Genomic DNA, 25,115 nt, shown 5'->3' with positions numbered 1-25,115 from the left:
TTTTTCTGACATGATTAAAAAAGAGGAACTCAAATTCATGTGTAAACAATGGCTGCAGTATATTTTATTTAATAACTTCACAATATTACAAATCATTAAGTGCTGAATGACTTACAACAGTCCAAAATTTTTTAGAAAAAAATAGGTATAAATACAAAACAAGTTATGTACAAATACCAAAAACAATAATGCTCATTGAAAAAAAACACACACACACACTACAAAATCTGAATTCACAATTCTCTAATCTACATTGTAAAAAAACCTGCACGCACAAACGCACAACAACCATTTCCCAAGCTGTCAAATACGCACCACAACACTCAATTTCAAGTTTTGATAGGACAGGACAGTTAGCTTATCTCTGCAGTGTAGAGGGAAAGCCAAAAATATACCAAATTTTATATTTCTAGAACACTTCAAAAACACTTTTTAAAAACAAACAAACAGATTAAAGTCAGAGCTACTCCATCCTCAGGAGTACATCTCTGACATGTAAAAGTGTTACGCTGCAGCAGGCAGGGAAAGTATTTGTGGGCCTAAAACCTGAACAGCAAAGACAAATTTCTCATTGTTTCTGTTTCTGCTGAAGTAACAGAGTTCATTCATTTTAAAACTAGCGGAAAAAGAAATTGCTCCTCTAATTACACCTCATTTACATCAATTAACCCCCTCCTCTCCCCCATCACCCACCCCTCTTCACCCCCCTTGCAACACAGATGCTGCATTTAATTCGTTTTGGGTTATTTCCTAAGAAATACAATAGTAGCTTTACACTAATAAATTAAAACCACTCAGTTAAAGACAACTATTAAACTCAACAGAGCAACAACTGAAACAAAGCTGCCAAACCTACAAGGCGTCGCTCAAAGATTGTACATGTTCAAAGAGATAAAAAGAAAAAAAAAATAGCCACCATTTGTCATGACCTCTGACTCGACTCTGGGTCACAGCCTGCACATTCAGGCACACAAGGCTTGACACAAAGCTTAAGGCATGAAAGAAGCAACATGAGCACCTTTGAAAACCAGTTTTAATGTCTAAAATCTATGCTGAGATCTCACCTGATGTGTATTCTCGAGCTGTAGATGCATGTCGACACTGAAGTTCATTCACAGCTTAATTTGATCAGTGGTGAAAACACTGCAAACAGACCCTGTGTGTATGGCTCTTCATGGCTTTAGCGTACTTTGATCCAGTGATTGAATCCTGTAACGCTGCATGGCAGTTAAAGCTGACATTATACAATGCTGCCCCCTATGGGCAAAAGAGTGGTACAAACAATTATTTAGACTTTGGAAACGAGGGGTAAAAAACAAATTCCTGAGTTGGTCACACTAAACAATGACTGATAAACAAATGCATCATCAGTTCTTTCGCTGACAATACAACATAAACAATAACTCCTGCTTTCTATGAGACTTACTCGACTTACTGCCCAAATTTACTATATATACAAATATTTTCACTTTATAATTTAAACAAAGAAGTTGATTCCTCCATCGGACATTAAAACAGATGGCTTCATAGTGTAATAGTTTGTCCCAAGAAGGCATTCGATTAAATATTACCCTTCTTCTCCCTGAATTTTCTCCGCCCCATCCCTTCATCTAAGCCTCAGCTTTTCAACAAATCTCCGAGATCGTAAGTGTCGAAGAAGTCTGACACTCCCTCGCTGTCCTCCAGGCTCCAGAGGTAGTCATCGTGGTCCAAAGGTGGAGAAAAACTGACAAAGGGGGTGTTGGGGTCTGACGTGAAGGAGGTGCCAGGAAGCTGGTCCTCGGTTATCTGAAGCAGGCTCGGGGGCAAACCCAGCAGACCCTCTACGTCAAGCAGAGAGGACGTGGAGGTCACAGCTGAGGAGGCGGCTGGAGCTGCTGCGGAAATGTTGGCTGTGTTGAAGAAAGCGTTGGAAATTAATTTTGTGCTAAGGGCACTGCATTAAAAAAACATTTAGAGAGGTGGTGTACTTCTACACTTTTCTTTTTAGCTTCCTAAATTGGAATAGTTTTTACATCTTTTATCCTCATACAAGTTCTATTTTTATTCTACTCTTGTGCACATACTCCCTGAGTTTTTTGTTGTTTTTTATGCTTTCAGCTGAGGGGTTAAATAATGAAAAAGTTAAAGGAACAGTTCAAGATTTTTTTGCAGAATGCAAAACAAATACAACAACCAAACAAGCAAAACTAAAGCAGATTAAATAACATGCCATTTGTTTAATTTGTCACCGATTTATCATGGCATCGCATGAAACCGCCAAAAAGAAGTGTGACCTTTCTGCTTTAATGGTGCTATTTGACCTTTGGACTGGCTCCAGCTGAAGAGGTGCAATTCATTTTTAATGTTCTGGAAGCCTTGGGATAAAATCACTTTGTAAAACTTGTAAAACTAAATTAATGCTAGTTGCAAAACTAGATGCAGTCTATGACTAGTGCACGGGTACGATCAAAGTAAGGGTAGCTCAAATAAAGGTGGTATTCTGTTCAAAACTCAAAGCTTACAGTCAACAGGTTCCTCTTTGACGCTGTAACTCGGTGGTCCTATTGGGGTTGCAGCGGGAGGGTCTTGCGTTTGAGGGAATTCCTTTTTGGGAGTGACAACACTCTTAACAGGACTAGCTTCTTCAAGACCCTCATCAGGACATAGGTAGACTTCTATGGGACCATTTCTACTCTTTAAATAGATCTGCAAAGACCCCTGCTGTAAGGAAACAAGAGAAGAAGCAATTAATTATCAAAACAATCTGACATCAGGACAAATGCACAATTTAAAGGAAGGAGGGGTTAAGGGGACAAACTGAAACATAAACCAAATCTCACCCCTGCTGTGTCTGGCACCTCAAGCTTGGTCTCTGCAGGGGCTTTAACAGCAATGACTGTCTGGTCTTGAAGGCTGCCGATGGAGCGGATGTCTTGATACGTCACATAGCCCAATGTGGATCATGAGGTTAAGGGTAACAACAGTGGAATTTAAATACACGTGCGTGTGTGCTTGTCTTTTTTTCTCTTTTATTATTTTTTGGCTATATCTGGCAAGATATTAGTAGGAATCTGATAGTAAAGTAGGGAAAGACGAACGCCCCTGCTGCCTTTTAGCATATGCGTTACCTACTCAACCAAGCAAGCTACAGCGGAACATGCCAACAAGCGGAAACGGAGATCATGAAAGAATGACGTGGATAACCACGGTGCTCTATGTAAAGGATATCTCTGACTCTCTTTATATTCAGTGAGTTGTTTGAGCTGTGTGGTGCTGGACTGAATCTGTTCATCCAGAGATCTCTCTGCTCTCTCTAGGTCTCCAAGCTCTTTCCTCAGGGCACGGGCCTTCTCCCCTCCACCCGCTCCACCTTCAAACACGTCTCCAACCCTGGAGAAACACACACATACACACAATAAACACGTCTATGAATAATAAAAGTCTGTAACAGTCAAAACAACTCCACACGTTTAGGTAGTGTCTACAACTGGCACTGCAATGTCTGCTGACTGCCACTAGGGGGCAGACAAGCGAGTACCAGTATGAAGTTTTTCTTCCTTTTAATACTTCATGAAGAATAAAAGCAATGGAGACATTTTTAGAATGCAATCAAAGCCCAGTATAAATAGACTCAAAAACAATCGGTAGGTTTTTTGCAAATGTCTATACATCTATCTTTTTTACTAATTAGTCCAGAAAGTGTGCAGCATAAAAACACTACTTTGTAAAATCATTATAAAAATCTAGAGTAAATATGTTATAAAAGCAAACTTTTATAAGATATTAATATCTTGTCTCAGCTGTTTGACACGAGCAAAAAGAACCAAGCTGCATTGCACTATGTTACACAGCTTTGTTAATAAGGCCAAATTGCTGCTGTCAACAGTCCTGCCCATGCTTTGCCCAACATTATTGTGAAAGTCTGTAAGGAACCCTAAATGCCAAGGCTTCACTTAACAGTTACGCAGTCCCTGGTTTGCTTCTGTGAGCTACACGCAGTTGATAAACCTCCCACTATTCCTGCTACTTAACCTTCTTCTGCATTTCTACTTACAGCCACTGGATGTTGTTTTTTGACTTCTTCCTGATAAGCTGGACTCCCTCTAGAACATTGGTGATGTCATAAATGCGTCTTTTCTGGACCTCCAGGACCTCAGTGGCCCAGTTCAGATCAAGGACTCCATCAGGAGACTCAGCAATGAGACCCACAAATTTCTTGGTCAGCAGGCCCAATGACGTGTCGTACCGCGTCCGCTCACCCGGAGATTTTGGAGCTGCGAGGAAACACACAGAAAAGTAGCGCATAAGACTAGAAATGTGCTTGAGTTACACAACTCTGATTTTTACTAATTCATTCAAGTGTTTTATTTGGCTGATGAGCTGGCGGAGAGATCACTGATTCAAATATTTACTGTATTAGTCATACAAGCTGTTGACAACAGTGAAACATGAAAACAGTTATTGGAATGTGTCAACTAGATTTATTTCTGCCTTTATGTTTTACTTTCTATGTTTGATATCATGTTCGAAATTACAAATAATCCTCCAAGCAGAAATATTTCTTCCTCGCACGGAAAATATGAAAATAAGAGCTATGGGTACGGTATTGTAAACCAGAAACAGCATCTGTCTCCAATGACTGTGTCTTCATATTGCTTTAATCTGCTACAGGTTTAATAATCAGTCTTGATTAGTTGGACGTCTCTGCTCCTCTGCATCAAAGAGCAAGTTTAGGTGGTTTAGGCAGCTCCAGCTGGTGGGAATCTTTGTGTAAGACTCGGGGCACATCGGAGATTATGGCCCTCTGTTGTCTTGGGAACACTAAAGTATTCTCCCAGAATACTGTGAAAGAGGTCCTGGCATCTCTGCTTACTGTGCTCTCCCCGTGACTCAATGACATATAACCACACTGGTGATAGAAAATGGATCAATAGGTCTGATAATCTTAGTAATAACATATTCTCAGGGCTCCTTAATTCCAGAGAATTGTCCATCAAACAATCATAAGACATTGCAATTTCATAACTGAGAGACACGGCAGACCGCACATTCCTCCCTGATCCGTCATTCCCGCTGAGCTGTGAGATTTGAGATGTCGTTGGGAAGGAGGCGCTAGCTTGTGTATTCTAGGAAAAGAATGTCAACAAGCCAGTTTATGATACTGGCTCTCTACTCCTGGCTACACCATTGCTTTTTTTTTTTTTAATCTGTTATGTGTAAAGCTGTACGCAACTGAGCTGCTGGTACCGCACTCTGTGCTCATATGGGTGAACTTCGCAGAAAGTGAGGAAACTATTGCGGAATACTTCAGCAGTAGTCTTCCTGCCATGTCAGTTTGACCCATAGCAAACAGGTCTGTTCGTGTTTGCTCACAACCCAAAGGTTCAGGACGCAATCAGGCTGAGGTCGTGTCATGCAAACCTGGCATTACCCACCCTGCCTGGGTTCAGATTAATGCTAAAGAGTACCGTACAATCAACTTCTTTTCATTGTTTGCTCTTATTCTTTTCTTTTAATGTTGAACTGCTTCTTCCCTTTGCATAGTACAAAAAATATTTTCCACCCACTGATGTGTACCACACCACACCAACTTTATTCATAGAGCACTTTCAACACCGTCACAGCAGACACGAAGGGCTGTACACAAACACAACAAGAGATGTACAGTCTACTCACTCCTTGGGCTTGGTATCCGTGCTGCAATGCTGCATTTTCCTTTTGGCGTACGAAACTCTGGCAGATACAGAGGGTCTTCTAAATCCAGCTTCCTCTTGGCCTAAAGGGAAGACATTTATCAAAGATTAACAAAAAGATGCAAATGTTACAAAGCAGGTGTGACTTACAGCTCTACTACTTCCTCTGTATTAACTGCTGTTTCACTACATAAGAAAATATAAAGGGTGTATAAGACTGAAATCCTTCCAATCTCAGTGTAGGCTGAACAAAAGCACATTATGGAAGTGTTTAACTCATCCTACTGACTTTAAATAATGGCTAGTTAAAAAGCTGAAAGAATCAAATAGTTTGTAGGGCAAGTCCAGACCTTTTGTAGAACAGTAGCATGAATGCTAGACGGCTAAATAGGGGCTTGTTTAAAAGTACCATGTCGTAAATGTGCCAACAACCCTCAAGTGCAGGAACAAAGCACCCCCCACACGCACACTTTCCCAAGCACTTCAACAGGGGCTGATTTTGTTTGTCTGCAGTCAACAGAAGCGGGAGGTCTATAGGCCCGACTCGTTGCCTGACATACGTCAGGAAGTCCCTGGAATCACTCAATGACCTCTCCTCCCCCCTCTCAACCCTCTTCCTTCTGTGCTTAGCACACAGGCTCCTCACAGAGACACACGCGCGCACACAAGCAGAACATTATCTGACCATAACAGCGATGCATCATACAATCAAAAGCACATGAACAACCTTTGTAACCCAATATAAAATCTTCAAATGACCATTGCTTTTTTTTCCCGCCATCCACTGGCCTACTTAGCTGAAGTGAAAGCGCTACTCTCTTAAGGATTAGGAAATTACCACCACACCCCACGTGCAGATATGCTGTCATCATCAAAAGTTCACGGTGGACGAGAACGTTTGCTGTCAGTTGGAAATCCAACAACTGCCCACACAAAAACACAATGACTGAGCTAGTGAGGCAATTTCACCTCCGCACACTCTGGCTGCTGGGTAATTTGTAGTGCATGGCTAGATCTCACAAACTCCTTTCACCGTGTCTCCTCACGAATAATCCCTTTTGCCACGACAGCGTACATGCGGCCAGTGAACTGTTTTAGTTAACAGGTTTAGGGAAATTGCTTTTTCAGAGATGGGAAAAGCAGGGAGTTCACGTTACCGCGTGTGGATGTGCCTACGCATGTGCGAGTAAAGGGATAATGAAGGCTGCCATTGTCCCCCAGTGTTCTCCCTAACACGTCCACCTGTTGTCTCGTGACATCTGGAGCAGCCCCGTGCTGTTGGCAGGCTAGATTTTAATCCCTAAAACACACAGTCAGGCATACAGAGACACCCGCAACAGGACGGTGAACAGCTACCGAAGAACAAAATGCTCACTGTTGCCTCTAAAACGACCTCTTGCACGATTCAAACTTTGAGTTTTCATTGGCCGATGGTCGTGAAAGTCGCTATCAAACACTTGGAGTCGCAGAAAGGAAGCAGATGATACCAGTTGGACTGCCTACAGCCGTGACAGCTGTGGTTTAACCAGAGAAAAACTGCCACAGCTTTCCATTGACTCAGTGTCCCAGCACAAAGAAAAAAACGTCGCATTTTTTGACCAAATAAGGCTGAAGACTTGTCATTTCTATGACTTAAAACGAGCAGGTCAACGTGTGTCAAGTCAAACTTTTTAATGCACGTGTACAATTTGAGTCATAGCCTGATGCATGATGACTTGTAAGAATGGAACCAGCGGTTTCCCCCTGCAGCTGTACATCAGAGTGAGGGCTTGGGTGCTCCTTCATTTGCATGAGTGCTTTCTCTGGTGATTCAACCATATTACGCAAACCCAAAGTCATTTAGAGGAAAGACCTTTTATTTTTTAAATTCCTCACTTAACAGACTAACAGACCACTGAAAGAAGAAGTGCAGCTATTGAGAAATGGTTACATTTTACAGAAAGTGCACAGGTATGCCGCCTAGCACACATCACTTTTAAGGTGTTAGAACACAACATTGTGAAAATCTGAATCCAAAAGCTTTCACACCCTAAAACTAGCTCTTGCATACGTATGGTGCAGCTATAAGAGACGATGGGAGAGGCCCGAGTCAGCTGGCCTCCTTATTAGCACGTTATCTCAAAGACTGGCAGTATCACGCCACTCACGTTTGCTATAACCTCACCCTGCCTGATTGCCCAGTTACGCCCATCTACTGCACGCGGCCCCTTCTGTTTGCTGTATATTATTTGGCCGGTTCCCGCCGTCTCTGCTGCTGTGCTGTAAACTCCACGCATGTAATCATAATCACGTGAAGGGCTTCTGCAGTCGGGCCTCTCCTCAAACAAACAGATCTTGCTAGTCAGGCTGCACCAGACTTAGATTCCATCCAGGCAAAGGGCAAGTTTCAGTATGCCTACAAGTACCTACCGCTCTGTACCGAGCCCCTTCACTACCACACCCTTGGACATAAAGGAAAAACAAAAGTTGCCCTACAACAGCCTCTTAAGCGGTTAAACAGAGGTGTGGATCCGTCCCCACTGTGGCTTGCCTGCCTGATGAGGGTAAGCTGCTTTGAAATGCAAAACTCCCCCTATAGAGAGCATTGCCCTGTAGGGCTGGTATTTGCCTGAAGCTGGGGTTAAATGGAAAACACACCAACAAAACAGATAATAGAGAGAATGCATACAGTTGGTACTGTGTCCAATATCCCACCAAAGCATTAGCCTGAATGGGTTGTTAACCCTAGGGGCTAAAAAAAGGTCAAACCAGAGCTGAAGGTCGGTTGCAGGAGACGTGTGTGTTCCTAAAAATTACCAAAGGAGAAAGACTAAGGCATTAGCTGACATCCGTAATCACTCAGTTGTGGTGAAACTCCGAGTACGTCACATAAACAGGGAATAAATGGGACATTGTTCCTGGTGAATATTATGGAGATGCATCCTGTTGCCATACCGCTGTTTGACTGTACTGAACTTTGCCTAAACTGACAAATTCATTCATCTGCAGTCCAATAAGAGAAAAGGGCTTCCCTGGACTTTGGCTGTAGGTCTGAATACTGTAACACATTTACATCCCTATCGAGCTGAAAGGAAGCAGAGACAACAGTTTATCAACAGTTTACACACCCTGGTTAAAATTCACATGCCAATAGCTGATACGTTGCCTTTTTCTAGAGTTGGTAAGATTAATAAGTAAAGACTGGATCTCTGCAGCTGAAGTTTACTAAAATCAGTCAAATATTAACCTTTTTTTATTTTTTTTGTAGGTAGGTGCCTACAAACGTGTGGGACTTTGTATGTGCTTAGATTGTTTGTACTTAAAAGAAATAAATGCTAAGCTTTAAAATCTGGTTTCCCAGTCAAAGTTTAAAAAAGGAAAGATTAAAGAAAAAAGCTGTGGTTATAATGTTGTATAGGTTAAAGGAAGTGAGCCGTAAGTACATGAAAAGGCCACACTTCCTGTAAACAGAGAAGTCATGACTGAACATGCACTGAAACAGCTGTGTCAGCAACACATTATTATCTTCAGCTTCTTTACTGTCGTCAATAAAACTTCATAATATCATCACATCAAATGTATCCTGCAAGATAGCTACCACCAGCCATCGCAACACATACAAGAGCAACTCAAATGTCGTGACTTTTAGTCATTCAAACCCAAACATAATGATAATGACATCCTTGTGTCAAAATCATAAATATATATTAGTGCAACAAAACTAACGTATAATAGAAGGAATACGCTCAAACATCATTAAAGCCCACTGTACCACTTATTTCTAGACACGGGAATCAAATCACTTAAAATGATAAGTTTAAAAACAGAAACTTTAAGGTGCGTTCACTCCCTTTGATTAAGTTTACCCAAATTACTGAAGTGATCCAGAGGAAGTTTCTTAATCAGAGAGCTTTTTGAAACCTCATCCGTATTTTCAACCGTGCCGTCACTTCTGTCAACCCGAACTAGGCTCCTGTTTTTCTGGTAAATTGAAACGTGCACCTGTGACAATGTGCAACAACTGAAAATATTCAAATCCCTTGAAAACAGAAGTTACCGTGGTCACAGTGTGCATGCACAAAAACACAGGCGACATGACTGCGTACACGGGGGTCGTGTCATAAAGCCTACTGAACCACATCAAATCCAGTATGGACCACTTATATGGCCAAACTTTAAGGTTGGATTTCAAGGGGAAAACCAGGTTATCAAGCGTGAATGCACGTAATATTTCTAGAAACCAACAATGCATACACACTAGGGCTGCCACAAACGATTATTTTGATAGTCGACTAGTCACCGATTATTTTTGCGATTAGTCGACTAATCAGATCATCATCCATTGGACGTAAAACTACAGCTTATTGCACCAGCAGCATCTGCTCTTATATAACTATCATTAGCTTACAGCTTTAAGTGTTTAAGGTATGTGCTAACTAAAAATAAAGACAAGATGATAGTTTATTAAATTTTAATGAAGTTTTCAGATTGTTTCGGTGGAGTTTAATAAACTCCTTGCTATCTAAAATATAACAGGACACTGGAGTATATTCTGGAGCATCTCACACTTCTGATAATCAGCTGTCTGCTTGACGTTTATTCAGCTGTGTAAAAACTATAACTTTAATCTCAGACAAACTGATTTACTCAGGAACAAATAAAATACTAAAAAAAAAAAGCCAAACAATAACATTTTAAGTTATCTAAGTGACTCATATATATTCAACCTGAGTCGCGAAAGACAGTGGTGGGTTTGAAAACGATTTGCGGGGAGTCCGGTGTTCTCACGGCTCTAGTGAGCCTCGCCCCCGGCTCGCTAACGAGCTAGTGGGTAACAGACGTCTCTGAAAACGTCGGAGCGCTTTTGAAAATATGTGGTGTCCTGATAAACTGAGCAGATATTTGAGGCTTACACAGCTACATTCTCGCCTGAAAATATGTTAAACGTTTATTTTGTGACCCAGAAAGAATAATAAGAGTAACATTAAAACTAACTATCTGCCGCCATTGTTGGAAACTGCGCTGGGCCGAGCTATGAATTCTGGGACACAGCGGCTTCTTCTTCTTCGGGGTTTAACGGTAGCTGACATCCTTGTACATGCAATGCTGCCATCTTCTGTTTCAGTCCGTTATTACACTCTTAAATCCTGCCACTTATTCCTGCGTCTTTTGTGATCTTACAAAGCTTCAAACGACGCGTCGACTATTAAATCAGTCGTCGACGATTTTGATAGTCGACGTAATCGTGACTAGTCGACTAATCGTGGCAGCCCTAATACACACTTTGACAGCAGTTAGGTTCACATTGGCACATGATATGCCAGGTGGTACCCTATTTCTCACTTTACTTATATCCATCTAATCCTCTTGAAGGGCCTATTAGGGCTGGGGATTTGACATGAGATTTGAAAACCCTGTACGCACTCTAACCCCTTTAGCGTTACTGCAATTCATTAAATCTAAAAAAAGACTCCGGGGCTGACGAGTCAGCTGGAATAAAGACACCAAATACAACAAACAACAACAGGTGTGGAGCACTAAAAAGCTGCTGAGTGTCATCCAATCTTCTCAGATCAGGATTTTCAAATAATCTTCAGAATTCGAGTTTAAAATGAACGACATTACTTAACATCATTAAAGCCAACTGTGTATGTGTTTTACAAAACAGGTTAATCCTTTACTTATTGGTGATGCTTTAGGGCTTCCGATAGTAATACTTTCACACTCCAGAAAATACACTTGTTCTGTGGTTATGACCTCTGACCTATGCTTCCTTCCCACAGTCCAACACAGACCCTGTTTTGACATAATGGGAAGTGAGGGTGGAGCATCTGTTGTGTGTGTTATCTCCCATTACAAGTGTTGGGAAGCTATGAATTTGCCTTAAGTGTCTTTCCTGCAGCTTGGTCGAGCCCCTGCATTGTTTGCTTGTATTAAAAAAAAAACTAGCTCTGCTGCACCAAGGAGGGGGGACACTCGTTATTTGGGCACAAGAGAGTGGGGCCTCTCTCTAAGCACCCCTACTGGCTCATCAAAACCATCAAACACAGAACAAGGCGTCTGGCCTTGTCTTAGCTACAGCTGGACTGCGGGAGAAGATGTCACACAGCCTGGCATGGATAAGGAAAAAAAAGAAAGAAAGAGAGAAGACACCAGTCATGCACATCAGCAGGAGCAGCCACAGTGGCCCCTCTGTGGCTTATCACGTCAAAACATATCTGAATGCACCCTTCTCAAACATGCATAGCAATGAAAAAAGTTAAATATTCCTCCCCCGGACATATGCATATCATTCGCTGGATATTAAACAGTAAGGAAACACGACCCCAGGCTTGTATTTGTGTGATTATTTACCGGCAGTCGCCCGGAGGATGATCTGATGGGTTTAACCTCGGGTCCATGGGGGGTTGAATACAGGCTGTTGGCTCTTTGTTCGGCCACGCTGGTGTTGCAGATCTGGGTGAAATATCCGGCCGGTACCGTGTTCATCTGCGGACTGGACAGTCCGGTGAGGAAGAAGTCGGTCTTCACTCCACCGGTGGACAAAAGCTTCATCTTCTGCTGAGAGCAAGGCAGCCCCACTGCCTGCCGAGCCGATGCCGGCGAGACGCCTTTAGGCATCCGCATCATTTTCCTGAGTAGACTAAATTTAACCGGACCGGTGAGGCGAAGGCAGAAGTGTGCCTGTACTTGAGCACACTGAATCGCTCAGCAAGCTTCACTTACTGCGGGACCTCTATGAATATATTAACTGCCAATACTGTAACACACAGAAACAAAACAAAAGCAACTTTCACAGCGTAAACTGCCGAATTAGCTGCAAGCCGCATGAATTACACATGCAGTACAGGCTTATATGTTATAATGTGACGTTTATCCTTAGTACATTTAACAGGCTGGTCGGTGTTGTTATCCTTTGTCCTGTAACAGTGTAGAGGAAACTTGCCTTACCAGTTATAAAGAATAGCTTCCTGAATAAATAAACTATTTCAAACGTCCAGAACTTTAAAGCTTAACTCTCCAAGGCTTTCAGGTCTCACTGAGATCCGGTTCCAGCTGGAGATTAACAAATGATTGTGACTCCCTCTGGTGCTGAATCCGACCCAGTATGCCACTCCTGTCCGTCCACCTCAGAGCTCCTCTCTCCATACAAGGGGGCAAGAGATGGGGCAGAACAGTCTTTTTACCGCCAAACTTCATCCCGCGAAATTCGGATCTCCCGCGGCTGAAAGCCGCTTCTGATTGGCTCATGACACGTTCAGCTTGTCTAATTTGCATAAAACAGTTGTGCGGGGATGGGAGTGATCTGCTTAAAGGGACAGGAGCACACATCAAGACATGGTGTTCTTTCATTGCCAGGCTGGATATGGAGACAATGACCAGCCCAGACTTTATAATCACACGTTAGAGGCGCATTATTGTTGTTGGAGCACTTTTTATTACCTTTTTAACTCCACTTGTAACCACTTACTTGCATTTTACAGCATCCCAGTTCAGTTCCTTGACAGTCAAAGATTACAAAAACGGTTAAACATTAACTTCATATGTTTATATGAAATTTGTAGTGTTTTAAAATGAAGTCTGATTCTGCAAACGGTGCAATCATGTACAGTATGTTCAAATAGTGCCGAATTGCTCTCTGGGTAATCAGGACATAATAAAATATGTGTATTAGAAATCAGAGGGCAAGAAAGGATTGGAAAGTTTTTTTCACAAGTTTTATTTTTTAAATATAATTAAATATACACTGTATGTTTTTTGTAAACAATAAAGACAATTTTGCTTTATTGTATTCCATGTGATCAAAGTGTATTGTTCTCTGTTACAAGGAGATTTATAGATGATAATTGGATTCACTCCGTACCACTCCTGCTTATTGGCTCAGAGGAGGTATTGAAAGAAAACACCCCCTCCCCCATTAGCAGCAACCAAACCCAAGCCATATGACTTGACCCCCTTGGCCAAGACAAAGTAGACTCTCCACCAAAGCAGCCCCATTGTCCAGCGTCAATCTGAACTGCATTTTGAATGAAATAATCAAAGTTGAAAGTGGTTTGAATGCACAACAAAAATGATTGTTTGTTGTGCATCTGTGCCTTTAAAAAACCGAGGGTGAAGAAAAAAGCTGACACAGTTGCCTCCTTATTACACTGGATTAGAGATCAGGAGATAATTCTTAATTGTCAGATGAAAGAAATTTGCTTTGTTACTGCACTGGATGCCCACAGAGTGCAACGTATATTATCCCCACCCTCATGTTTCTTCCTCTTTCACACAAAATCCTGCACAATTTGTAGGTGTTCTTGCATAACTAGCAATACTGGAAATTCAGATTCATGTTTCATCCCAACTGCATGACATGCAACATCTCACAGCATTCTAGTGATGTACATTTTGTACTTTTAACTTTGTTGTTTGTTTCTTTTGTTTTTTTTAAATCACTAGTGATGTTTCTCTCTGTCACATCAAAATTTGTGATGCTTCAAAATGTGTTCAGTGTATCAAACTGTGAATTTGTTTTATGAAACTCACGTGGAGTTAAATGAGTGTCTGGACAGTTACACATTTATTGTAGCTTTGCTGCCTACACCCCCAAATGGCTGTGCTATTTATAGCCATTTGTATACAGAGTCCTCTATTTTCAGTAACGGCGCAAGTGATGACTGAAGTAGAACCAGAAAACATCACTAAATGCTGTTTTTCCTCCCTTGAGACACTCTGCTAGGCCTTTACTGCAGAAATGTCAGCTGCTGCTTGTTTATGGGTCTTTCTGCATTTGTTTTTGTACTTAGTGAACTAAGTGCATGCTAGATGGGGTTGCCAGTCAGGTGACCAACTTAGCCCTTGATATCTCATTGTCTTGAGAAAATCTTGGGTACCTTTTGCTGTATGCTTTTGGGTCATCATTCATCTGTTTTGCAGCATCTGACTGAATCTGAGCAGAGAGTATAGTAATGCACATTTCAGAATTCATGCTGCTTATATCGGCATTCATATAATCGATAAACACTAGTGATCTAGTTCCACTTAGAGCCATACACCAAGCAGGCATAACAATATGACCACTGACAGGTGAAGTCAATAACACTGGTTATCTCCTCATCATTACACCTGTTTTTGAGTGGGATATTTTAAGAAGCAAGTGAACATTTTTGTCCGCAAAGCTGACAAAAACAGAAAATATGGACAAAGATTAAAGCAAGCTTGACGAGGGCGAAATTGTGAAGGCTAGAACTCCAAAATTGCAGCTCTTGTGGGGTGTTCCTGTTCTGCAGTGATCATATTTTTTAAAAGTGGTCCAAGGAAGAAACAGTGGTAAACCAGTGACAGGGTCATGGGCAGCTAAGGCTCACCGAAGCACGTGGGGACTGAAGATCTGTGTGATCCAATCCAACAGACGAGCTACTGTAGCTCAAACTGTTGAAAAAGTTGATGCTGGTTCTGATAGAAAGGTGTCAGACAGGGGGCTCTTGCTGACCTGTGTCCACTACCGAAAGCATCAACAATGGTCAAGTGCGCATCAGAACTGGAGGAGAAAATTGCCTCATCTGATGAAGCATGTTTTCTTTTACATCACATGGATAGCCCACTACGTGGTGTCACTCACCTGGCACAACAGCGAGCACCAAGATCCACTACAGGAAGAAGCCAAGCCAGTGGAGGTAGTGTGAGGTTTTGGGGAACATTCTGCTGGGAAAACTTGGGTTCTGCCATCATGTGGATGTTATTTTGACACGTACCAAATACCTAAGCATTGTTACAGACATGTACACCCTTTGATGGAAATTATATTCTCTGATGGGTGTGGCCTCTTTCAGCAGGATAATGCGCTGTGCCACAAAGCAAAAATGGTTCCCCAGATCTCAATCCAATCAAGCATCTGTGAGATATGCTGAGCAAACAAGTCCAATCCACGGAGGCCCCACCTCACAACTTACAGGGCTTAAAGGATCTGTTGCTAACATCTTAGTGCCAGTTATCACAGCACATCTTTAGGGGTCTAGTGGAGTCCATGCCTCCATGGATCAGGGCTATTTTGGCAGCAAAAAGGATGGTCAACAGAATATCAGGCAGGCAGTCATAATGTTATGCCTAATTGTTGTACATGCTCATCCCATAACATCCCCTCTACCATGTTTGGCAATGTGGTATGCTTCTGGTCATGGGTGGCTGCAGCTGAGGTTGAGCAGATTGCCTACTCGGAAAGTCAGTGCTTCGATCCCAGACTACTCCACTCTGTATCGAAGTATCCTCGGGCGAGAACCCCCGCTGTGTCAATCAACGTTAGAGCAAATGTTCGTGGTGCTTAGGTATACAGAAAAAAAGCCCTTGTAATAATGTGTTTGATTGGGTGAATGACAGTAAAAAGTGTTTTGAGTGCTCCAAGTAGAAAAGCATGATATAATACCAGTTTATTTATCACCATCGTGAGCCATTCCTTTCTTTCTCCATGCTTTTCTCTTCCCATCATTCTGGTACAAGTTAATCTTGGTTTCATCTGTCCAACATTTTTTCCCCCCAGTACTGTACAAACTCTTTGAGCTGTTTCCTGGCATAGACTAATCTCTCCTCATTGTTCTGGAGGGACACCAGTAGTTAGTTAGAAACCCTCTGTATTTAATAACAGACCTTGAGAGTGATACACCCACCTGTTTGAGAATGTTTTCAACGTGTCTTCAGCGTTTTCTGAACAAAGAAGGTTATCCTATAATCATGCACTAGTTCAGTCTTTTGGGCATTTCTATGTTATTGAGCCTGTCAGGGTATTCATTATTTTTAAGAATATACTAGACTACTGATTTGCACCTTTCACCAGCAAGTTCAACAATTGGAATCCACTCCAGATTTTTCACCTTCTGAATTTGTCACAAAATAAGAAGAGAACTGGGCTTACTTGGCCATGAGACAGCTTGTCAGTCATTTGTCCACTGTGCTGCTGTAAAGAAGAAAGATCATTTTCTAATTCTTGTGCAATCCTACATTTTGAGGTTGGCTGCTTCATTTTGACACTGAAAGCAACAGTTCTTGATGTCAGGAGGCTCCATCCTCATCCAACAGCCCCATCTAGTGTGGACTGGCAGCTGATCTTCATGTTGTTTGCTGCTTGCAATAGTCTTCTTCATTACTTAACCAGATTAACATACATGATTAATGTTTAACATTGGTGTTAAAGAATAAGTACAAAAAAGTTTGACGTGTTTTTTAGTGGTTATTTGTCTGTAGGTTTTTCTTGTTGGCAATCTTTCAGCTGGCACTGGTTAATATGTGCGTAAATTTACTGGTGGAAAATACTGGTTTGATATTTACCTGGTGTGTATTCTAATGGGTAGGAGAGCCAATTTATATCCCAAGTGACTATTTTGATGACAAGATTGTGTCCTACTTGTGTTTTCTCCCAATGTTTTTGCCAGTCAAAAGAGTCCCAAGACTTTCTAAGTGCTTTTTAAAGGTTCCAGGCAGCACCTAGTGATTGAACAGGGGAATGAACAGCCATAATAGTTTTATTGTAGATTTTAGGTGGTAGGCCAAGTGGGAAAATATTTCATAATAATAGTTGTAATTATTTTTACAGTATTGATTTGATGTTAAGAAACATTATTAGAAAAGATTTGTGTGCAGTTTATTATTTTACTTTAGCATGTATGTCTCCTATGGCTTGAGACCCAATTAGCAACAGTTAATTGGGTTAACTGCTGCCAGTTAACATCCTGCTGGAACCAGGTCCCACCACTGTCTACGTGGTTTTATTTTTTGTAATGTTTTGGCTTTTATTTTTTATTTTTTGACTTTGGTGAACAAACACGTGGGTGGTCTGCACCTCATCTCTACCACAAGCCTCCTATTTTAAGCCACCTGCTATGAGCCATCCTAACACTGTTATTTTAAAATGCATTCCTTTATTGATTCCTGTATTATCGTTCAGCACTACATCACTGATATATTGCTGAACAAAATTATATGCACAGAGAAAAACAAGAACGTCACAATAAAAACAAGACAGCGTTTAAAAAGACTGTCGTTCAGTCAAAGAAAACAAAATGAAGAAAAATAATATGTACAAAATAGAATCTACAGCTGAGGTGTGCTCAGCTATTGCACTGTATCCATGTATTATCTATTTATTATGACGCATACTGTCCACTTATTAGTCTGATAGCAGTTAAGCTGTCATGTAACCTTGTTGTCCTGAACTTCAGGCTGTGGTGCTGTTACTATTAATAATAACGTACATGAGCATTTTAAAAGTATAGAACATATATAATATTAAATATGAAGTCCATATAGGTAGTAATAATTATATTTTGTATCACAAAATATTCTCCACCGTGATAACTTCCTACGGCGAGAAAAGCCAATAACGCATTTGCACCACTAGATGGCGTTGCTATTTCATTATTAGCTGTACGAGGAAGGTTAGAATTGGGTCATCATGTTTAACTCTTCTCCCTTGTTGTTTTGTTGTTGTTAGCTTTCTTCTATTTTCAGATAAATAAATAAATAAAAACAAAGAAAGAAAGAAAAGTGCAAAAGTACAAAGCTTCCGGTCAGTGTAACTATTGTTCTAGAGAGATACCGGTAGTGTGTGTCAACATCTAATTCTTGAAATTCCACACAGATCCAAGCGTTTGTTCAGCTTTTGGAAATCAGTTGTCTACAGTCATACTTCCCATGCATTGTTTCACTCTCTAATATGATTCCATAAGGAAAGCTTCTCTGTAAAAACCATGGAAACATCTTCCTATCTTCTTTTTTAAAAATTGTATAGTGCTACCTCAAGAGTGGTAGCTTTAGCTAGGCAGCATACTGTACCTCTATACACTGGTGTCATGAAGGTGACATTTTAACAGGATTTATGAATGATCAGATGCACAGTTTTACAATCACATAACATCCTCTCTCTTTTACACCATTTAGGAAATTCAATCGCTATGAACTGGTTTCTTTGGAAAAATAGAAACACTGAGAGGAAACTCCCTTTGTTTGATTTCCAACCACTCAACCTCAAGATTCATCTAAATACATCCTGTTGTATCAGCATTTCACTGTCATCCAAAGCCAGAAAGTCACGTCAGCATCCCCATCGTCTTCAGAAGAATACGACTAGTTCAAACTCATTCATTTTTCTAGACCAAACACACCACACCAGGAAAACGGTTTCACATTCTTTTTTTTTATTTCATTACATAAAAACATACATGTACATACAAAGCAAACTTTATAATAAAGAGTTTATGAAACTCACAGCACATTGTCTGTAGAAATAACACAATCCCTGCAAACATTTACAATTGACTCTAGTATAGAGTTCTGATTATACCTAAGACACGCGAACTCCCAATCCCCCCAAAAAAACAAAAGAAAAAGAAACATCCATATTGATTCACATTTCACACCCCCAGCAGATATGTACACCTTCTTAAGAAGTTTGATTAGTTCTCAAGATTATTAGAAAACATGTGTTTTGCTTTTGGGGAAGGGGGAAAGGGGGGGGGGGTGATAATTGTGTGAGGTGATATGAGACTTGGATACAAAGTTCAGGTTGTGTGTCCACAAAAACTTTTGTTTGGAATGCAATACAAAAAGAAAAGAAAAGAAAAGAAGAACAATTCCTCCGACTATCTATAAGGAATCCCAGGTTGTTTTTTTTAAGAGGAAGGCATACAAAGCTGGTAGCTTTCACTTTCCAATCCTGGCTTCTACTTTGGTGTGTTGATTTGTCTGTCCACGGGCCAAAGAATGAGTCTCTGTTTTCTTGCTCATGCAATACTGTTGATCCCCACTCATCTAGGAAACAGTCCACTTTTTCCTCTCTTTCTTCAAGCCCTCCTCCTTCTTCTTCTCCTTCTCTCCCAAATACCTATCCCACCCGTTCTGCCCCTCTTGTCCTCTTGCCCGGAGTGAAGTGGAGACATGTGTTTCCCTGCACCTGCGTGGAGAGAAAGGAAGAAAAGTGAAGTCAGATCTCTCACCCTCCCTCTCTCCCTCCCTGCAGAGGGGAGCAGACAGACTGGCGCCTAGCATGGAACTTTCATTAACCCCAGGCAGATAGCAATGAATCCACTACACAATCACTGGCCTGTCTAATTGGCGAGCATAATGAAAGTGGAGGAGTGAAGACTTTCACTTTTAAGCATATCAGTACTTACATTATTCTCTCTGGCATTTATAGATTTATTTGAACTTAAGTAAAAAGGAGTAATTCAAGATATGATGATTTGCTTCAGGGCACATTTGCCTCATATATATATATATATATATTTATATATTTTTTTTTATTATATTATTATATATATTTACATATATATATATATATATATATGTATCAATTAGGAATATATACGTACCATAACATGCCATCTCCATCTTAATGGCACAACCGCCCTTCTTCTTTGGAGAAATTGCGACTAATGTCCGCAGTCTGAATGGAGAGGACAGAGAAGAGAAGCAAGTTTCAGAAGCTGGCAATAACAGAAGTATATAATAAATGCCTGAGCAGAGGTGTGACATCGCAGAGCACCATCTGCTGCTGTGTGACTGCGGTCTACAGCAGAACAGCAGCGCGATGCGCGCACGTACGCATGCGAACAAACTTTGGAAAATTCACAGCGCACGGCCTTGAACTTTAAATGACTCTGCAGTCCAGATTCATGCAGTGCAAATAACCAGCAGGCAAATTCCTGCCAGTGATCGTGACGAGTGACTGAGGATGTCGGAAAGCGACCCAGCATCAGCCCGCATCTCCCCTCACCTTTATTGACAAAACCATCTCCGGCGTGGCCGTGTCCTCTGCTTCCAGCGCGATCTGCAGGTCGAAGATGTAGTCAATAACGTGTTGCAGGATCTCCACCTGGCTGACCGACTTGTTCTGCGGGATGCTCGGAACCAGCTCCTTCAGCTTGGAGTAGCAGTCGTTCATGTCGCACAGGGCGCTCACCGGCTCATCCAGACAGGAGTGTTTATTCCGGCTGATGGCGAGGTTCTGCTCCGAAATGCAGCACACGGCCTTGTAGCAGCTCCTCACCGAGCGGACGGGACTGATGGCTTTCATGGTGAAAACGCAGGTGAAACTAGAGCGATTCACTCGGCTTGTAAGATTTCCTGCTGAGGTCTTTTCGATCAGTGTCCTGAACAGCTACAGTGCAGTGACAGCGGCGTACACTTTGGTTTTTATAAGGCACACGCTTGCAGACGCCCCCTTTCTCGTGATTGGCCAATGTAAAGAATAAACCTAATCCCATTGGCTGATACGGAATTGGGGAAGCGTTTGGAAGGTATGAGGAAATAAGGTAGGGATGCCTGAAGGGAATTGTCAATCGATTTTTTAAGCTATCGTTTTCTGATATTGCTCTTTATTTTAAACAGATGAAAGGTTTTAAAGTAGGTCACTTTGAAGAATACCGTGTAAATGAGGGCTTCTATTACCTATGGGGTTCTGCCTTGTGAATAATAGCAAGGAACGTGGTTTAGAGTTGGACTTTTACTTCTTTCATCACACTTTGTTATCCGTGATCACTGGCCCTTCAGGAAATGTGTCTATGTCCAGCCCCTGGAAACACCTCTCTCACAGGCTTCTGAATCGCTTCAGCACATCAGTACGGCCCTACAAAAAAGCTCTATATTAAATCTTATGAACTTCCACATTTTTAGATACACACTCCCTAACAAAGATACAAATATATTGGAAATTTATATCCGATTACAGGCAAAAGGTCAGAGGAAATTAGTTTCCAAGAATCACAGGCTCATCCACTTATTCCCCGGCTGTCCATTTAGGGTACAGTGATAGTTCACAGCCTACTGTTTAGTCTCACTGTGTGCCATGAATAACGAAAAATCACTCCTATTATTGAAGCCTTGTGTGCTTAAGATGTCCTTTAATGTAAAAATCGGGCTTCTTTTGGGCGAGACTCTTTATAAAAGTTATATTTTAACCATGTAGAATGTCGCTCCATTTTGGTTTACATCAAAGCACGCCCCATTCTGCTCCTATTTGGGTCTTATTTTCCTCTTTTCTCACAATCCTGTTTTGTGGAGGAATGCAGGCCTGAGCCAGCTGTGTGTCCTATCCCGGCCCAGCTGTGTTGATCTAACGCGCCAGTCCCAGACATGCTGGCGCCAGCCTCCCGACGTCATCCATTCACCCCGACGCGCACTCCCCTCTTTGGCAGACGGCCCGCCCTCCCCCGTGAACCATGGGGAGGGAGGGAAGCAGAGGCGCTCGGAGATCGGATTGGCTGAGCGCTTCTATCACTCATTAACCGGACTCTGTGCGTCCACGCTTCTCTGCTTGGGTCTACAGATGGACTCGAGACAGAAGTCGAAGGGAAAGTATTTCTAAATATCCACAGCTTTTGCAATGCTGGATATACGCAACTGTAGCTAGAGATGAATCATGAAAAGTTACAGCACAGCACTGTAGATTCTCTATTTCTGTTCCTAATGAAGAAGTCCAAATTTAACATTTCAGTGTGAAGAGAAAAAAATGATTTGAACAATAGTGTTGCCCAGTGGTCTGTGGGTGCCACAAAAGTAGCCTGTATGCGATATTTTGCAACCACTCTGAAAGTCTCCACCACAGAGAACTAAAACTTATCATAGGCTCTTTTTAACTGTAGCGAAGGTGGCAACAATTTGAAACCCCCCCCAAAAAAAAACATCGCTCCGCATGCTACAGGAGTAGCTGATTAAAATAGCTGGGTAATACAAAAACTTCATAATCTTATAAATCTGTGCACAAACATGCTCCCAGAGATGTCCCATCTGCCCAGAGGTTCAACAGATGTTCCACTCGCTGCTTTCCTTGTGGCACCCCCCTCCTCCTCACGGCAGTTGACCCTGTATTAGGAGTCATTCAGAGACCTCACTTTAGCGCAAACCACATTGAACCGTGAGACGGGACTTCGATCCAGACTATTTTAAAATCATATTGTGTGAGCAGCGCTGAGTATCTAAACAAGACTTTGACCTAAAGTATCTTTCTTAAATTTGCTGAAGGGAAGGACAAATATTGCTTTGAAATTCCCAGGCTTGGTGGGAAAATAATTGTTTGCGTTTGCTGACCGAGCCAGCTGTCATGACAGGGTCTGGGTAAAGATTTGGCGTTTGTTAATCTGACAGAAATGACTTTCTTAGTCATTTTAGAGAGCAAGGAGCCATTTCTGTCTTGTTAAAAATTGTAGTATAGCATTTTCCTGTGGTACTCATTGCCAGGGGCCTGTAGATTCCAGAGTTCCTAGTGCGTAAATCTGTGAAAACGCACACACACGCACTAGTGTGTCTGGGCAGGGATCAGGTGCTTGTCGGAAAGGCCCCGGACACAATCGGGTCTCTCTTTCAATGGATGGGAGAATTCCGAGCCCGGCGTCAGTGAGTCTGCCTCTCTCACCGCCCTCCCTCTCCCTGCTCCTCCATGCAGCTGGACGCAGACAATCAAGCCATCAACAATCGCCACGCATAATTAGCAGCACCCCCTTCTTCTCTCTTCTCTCTTTCTCTTCTCTCTGGTATTTGAATTCACTTAAAAAAAAAAAATTCAATTACTATCAAGGAAGCAAAAATACAGTCTGATATTAACATCAGTTCTTCTTCTATGAAAAAAAAAATCCGTTTTCACATGCAGGATCTCACTCCCACTCGTCTTTATCTCTCAAAGCACCTTGTGTTAACATAAACAAAGTGCCTCCTTTTGCACGAAAACAGGGTGTAGGGTAATGAGATGAAACAGAACAAGACAGCAAAGATAAACCTCTATACTGTCCCGTGGAGAGGTAGCTCTGTATACAGAAGGGTATCTTTTTCATCTGCAAGTGCAGACTCATCTTGAGAGGATAATTAAGTGGCAAGAAACTCAGTGAAACTTAATTCTTTATATCCCAAGTGTGTCTGTGTGTGTGTGTGCAAGTACACGCCATGCACTGTTGGTGTGTTTTCACTCTGTCCTTCATCAAAGACGCCTCAGTCTTCTCCATCAGCTTTGAGCAGCCTACAGATCCCAAGCTTTTCGCCTTAGTGACCCAGGCAGTGACATGACATTTTATGCACATTGTTGTTTTGTATTGGCCACTTGTTATCTATGTTAGAGTCTCTTGTTCAAGCTTGCGCATAATGATCCTGCTGGATTTGTAGATGAGAGGGTACATAATATGTCAGAAGATAAACTTACCCATACGTCATTCACTGAGTCACACACTCGCCCACTATGTGCCTTTTTCTGTTGTTTTGCTGAATATCCGAATGGAGTGTGTGAACAGGGGTTCTGGGTCTTTGTTGCTACTGAATAGAGAATTAATCTCCGTTGTCCAGCACTGAGGGCGCCAAATGATTAAGCAGCATGTGTCCCATTAAACATACATCAGAAGTACAGCATGTAGAGCTGCTGTTTATGTTTAAAAAAAAATCCAGAAGTCGGTAATGTAAGGAAATATTGTGCTGCTCGCTGCGGGAACAGGGTAGTTGTCATAACTATGTTGACAGGTGGCCCTGTTGATGTCCTTGGGTATGAATAATGCTCTCTAGATGCAAGAACCCATCCAGGCAGTGGAACTGTATAGAAGGTGGGAGACAAGCCACAGAAGGCCATTTAAATCCATGATCACCACACTGGTCCAAAACAAGCTGAGTATAATGTTGAGTGCGGCTTGGCGGGTGGAGACCAGGTGTTGGTCACACTACTGTTTTGTCATTTTCATCAACAGACTGGAACAGTTGGTTTATTCTCTAGCCATTCAATGAGGATAAACATCTGGCTTTCCGCGCACAACTCAGACCTGGTGATTGTGGCTAGGATCTACACCAACTCCACCTGGTGTCTGACTTGGTCTGATTAGTCACAACACCTTCCACTGGTCTTCAACTGTAAACAAAAAAGGGCTTGGACTTGAATTCTGTAGGTTTATTCTTTTTCTTTAATCAAGAAATTCATCAACAGTCACTCTTCCATCAGACACTGAGCTTACTGTACAGCTGGTTGGCCATTAATGGAAGGTCTTTGGGCCCAAATCTCTGCTTTCAATGTTGCAAAATATGCACTTCTGTAGACAGCACAAATTGGCTGTGTCTGCTAGTTGTCTCCACAATGCTAGGAAAGAATGAGTCTGATCCACAGTTTTCATTTGGTCTCACCATTGTGGAGCTACAATCTTAACATTTAACCAGAATCAATCCAGGCAACTATTTGCTGATTACTACCAGATGATGACTATATAATTATTTTTGATACAAATGCTCTCGTGTAATAGCTGTTCCTCTCGCAGTTTTTGCAAAGGGGGTATTTGTGGTGCACTATAAACTCACTTGAACTAGAGTTCTGACCTTGCATTTAAAGATTGTCTTGATCCACGCTTGTGACATACCCACACAGTGTGGCCAGTACCACGAGGAGAGTTTAAGAGTCGGGGTCCAAGTCTGTTATACTGATCTATCTTGCTGTAGTGCTAGCCGGCATGTTGCGGTTGCAAGCTA

At 41.8% G+C, this 25,115-nt stretch overlaps 2 protein-coding genes across 3 annotated transcripts; both read right to left on the bottom strand.

The window, feature by feature from the left end:
• Window positions 1–737: 737 nt before the first annotated feature.
• e2f2 (E2F transcription factor 2) lies at window positions 738–12,819 on the bottom strand. 2 transcript variants are annotated; one of them, XM_026152940.2, is made up of 7 exons: window positions 12,009–12,819; window positions 5,659–5,758; window positions 4,037–4,256; window positions 3,211–3,372; window positions 2,823–2,937; window positions 2,505–2,703; window positions 738–1,892 (listed from the first exon to the last, which is right to left on the bottom strand). In XM_026152940.2, exons 1-7 carry the CDS (start codon window positions 12,282–12,284, stop codon window positions 1,618–1,620), a joined length of 1,347 nt encoding a protein of 448 aa, XP_026008725.1. In that variant the 5' UTR covers window positions 12,285–12,819; the 3' UTR covers window positions 738–1,617. The 2 variants fall into 2 exon arrangements, with proteins under 2 accessions (XP_026008725.1, XP_026008726.1); XM_026152941.2 differs by having other exon boundaries at window positions 2,505–2,700.
• Window positions 12,820–18,809: 5,990 nt separating this feature from the next.
• id3 (inhibitor of DNA binding 3) lies at window positions 18,810–20,806 on the bottom strand. The gene is made up of 3 exons (XM_026152736.2): window positions 20,404–20,806; window positions 20,000–20,073; window positions 18,810–19,581 (listed from the first exon to the last, which is right to left on the bottom strand). The coding sequence occupies exons 1-2, from the start codon at window positions 20,701–20,703 to the stop codon at window positions 20,020–20,022; spliced, it is 354 nt and encodes a 117-aa protein (XP_026008521.1). The 5' UTR covers window positions 20,704–20,806; the 3' UTR covers window positions 18,810–19,581; window positions 20,000–20,019.
• Between the last annotated feature and the right edge of the window lie 4,309 nt (window positions 20,807–25,115).

This window comes from Astatotilapia calliptera, chromosome 19 (assembly GCF_964374335.1).
Source record: "Astatotilapia calliptera chromosome 19, fAstCal68.1, whole genome shotgun sequence".
Classification (NCBI taxonomy): domain Eukaryota; kingdom Metazoa; phylum Chordata; class Actinopteri; order Cichliformes; family Cichlidae; genus Astatotilapia; species Astatotilapia calliptera.
Note: the sequence above shows the minus strand (reverse complement) of the source record. Positions and strands in the feature narration are given on the sequence as shown.

What these genes read in the sequence shown, in the direction of transcription:
- e2f2 (XM_026152940.2), bottom strand. Translation starts at nt 12,284, where the DNA reads ATGATGCGGATGCCTAAAGGCGTCTCGCCGGCATCGGCTCGGCAGGCA. An exon ending in AAAAACAACATCCAGTGGCT is followed by an intron (nt 3,373 to 4,036) that starts GTAAGTAGAAAT and finishes GTGTTTCTCCAG; the next exon opens with GGTTGGAGACGTGTTTGAAG. An exon ending in CAAAGAGGAACCTGTTGACT is followed by an intron (nt 1,893 to 2,504) that starts GTAAGCTTTGAG and finishes TCTTCAACACAG; the next exon opens with CCAACATTTCCGCAGCAGCT.
- id3 (XM_026152736.2), bottom strand. Translation starts at nt 20,703, where the DNA reads ATGAAAGCCATCAGTCCCGTCCGCTCGGTGAGGAGCTGCTACAAGGCC. An exon ending in AGATGGTTTTGTCAATAAAG is followed by an intron (nt 20,074 to 20,403) that starts GTGAGGGGAGAT and finishes CTCTCCATTCAG; the next exon opens with ACTGCGGACATTAGTCGCAA.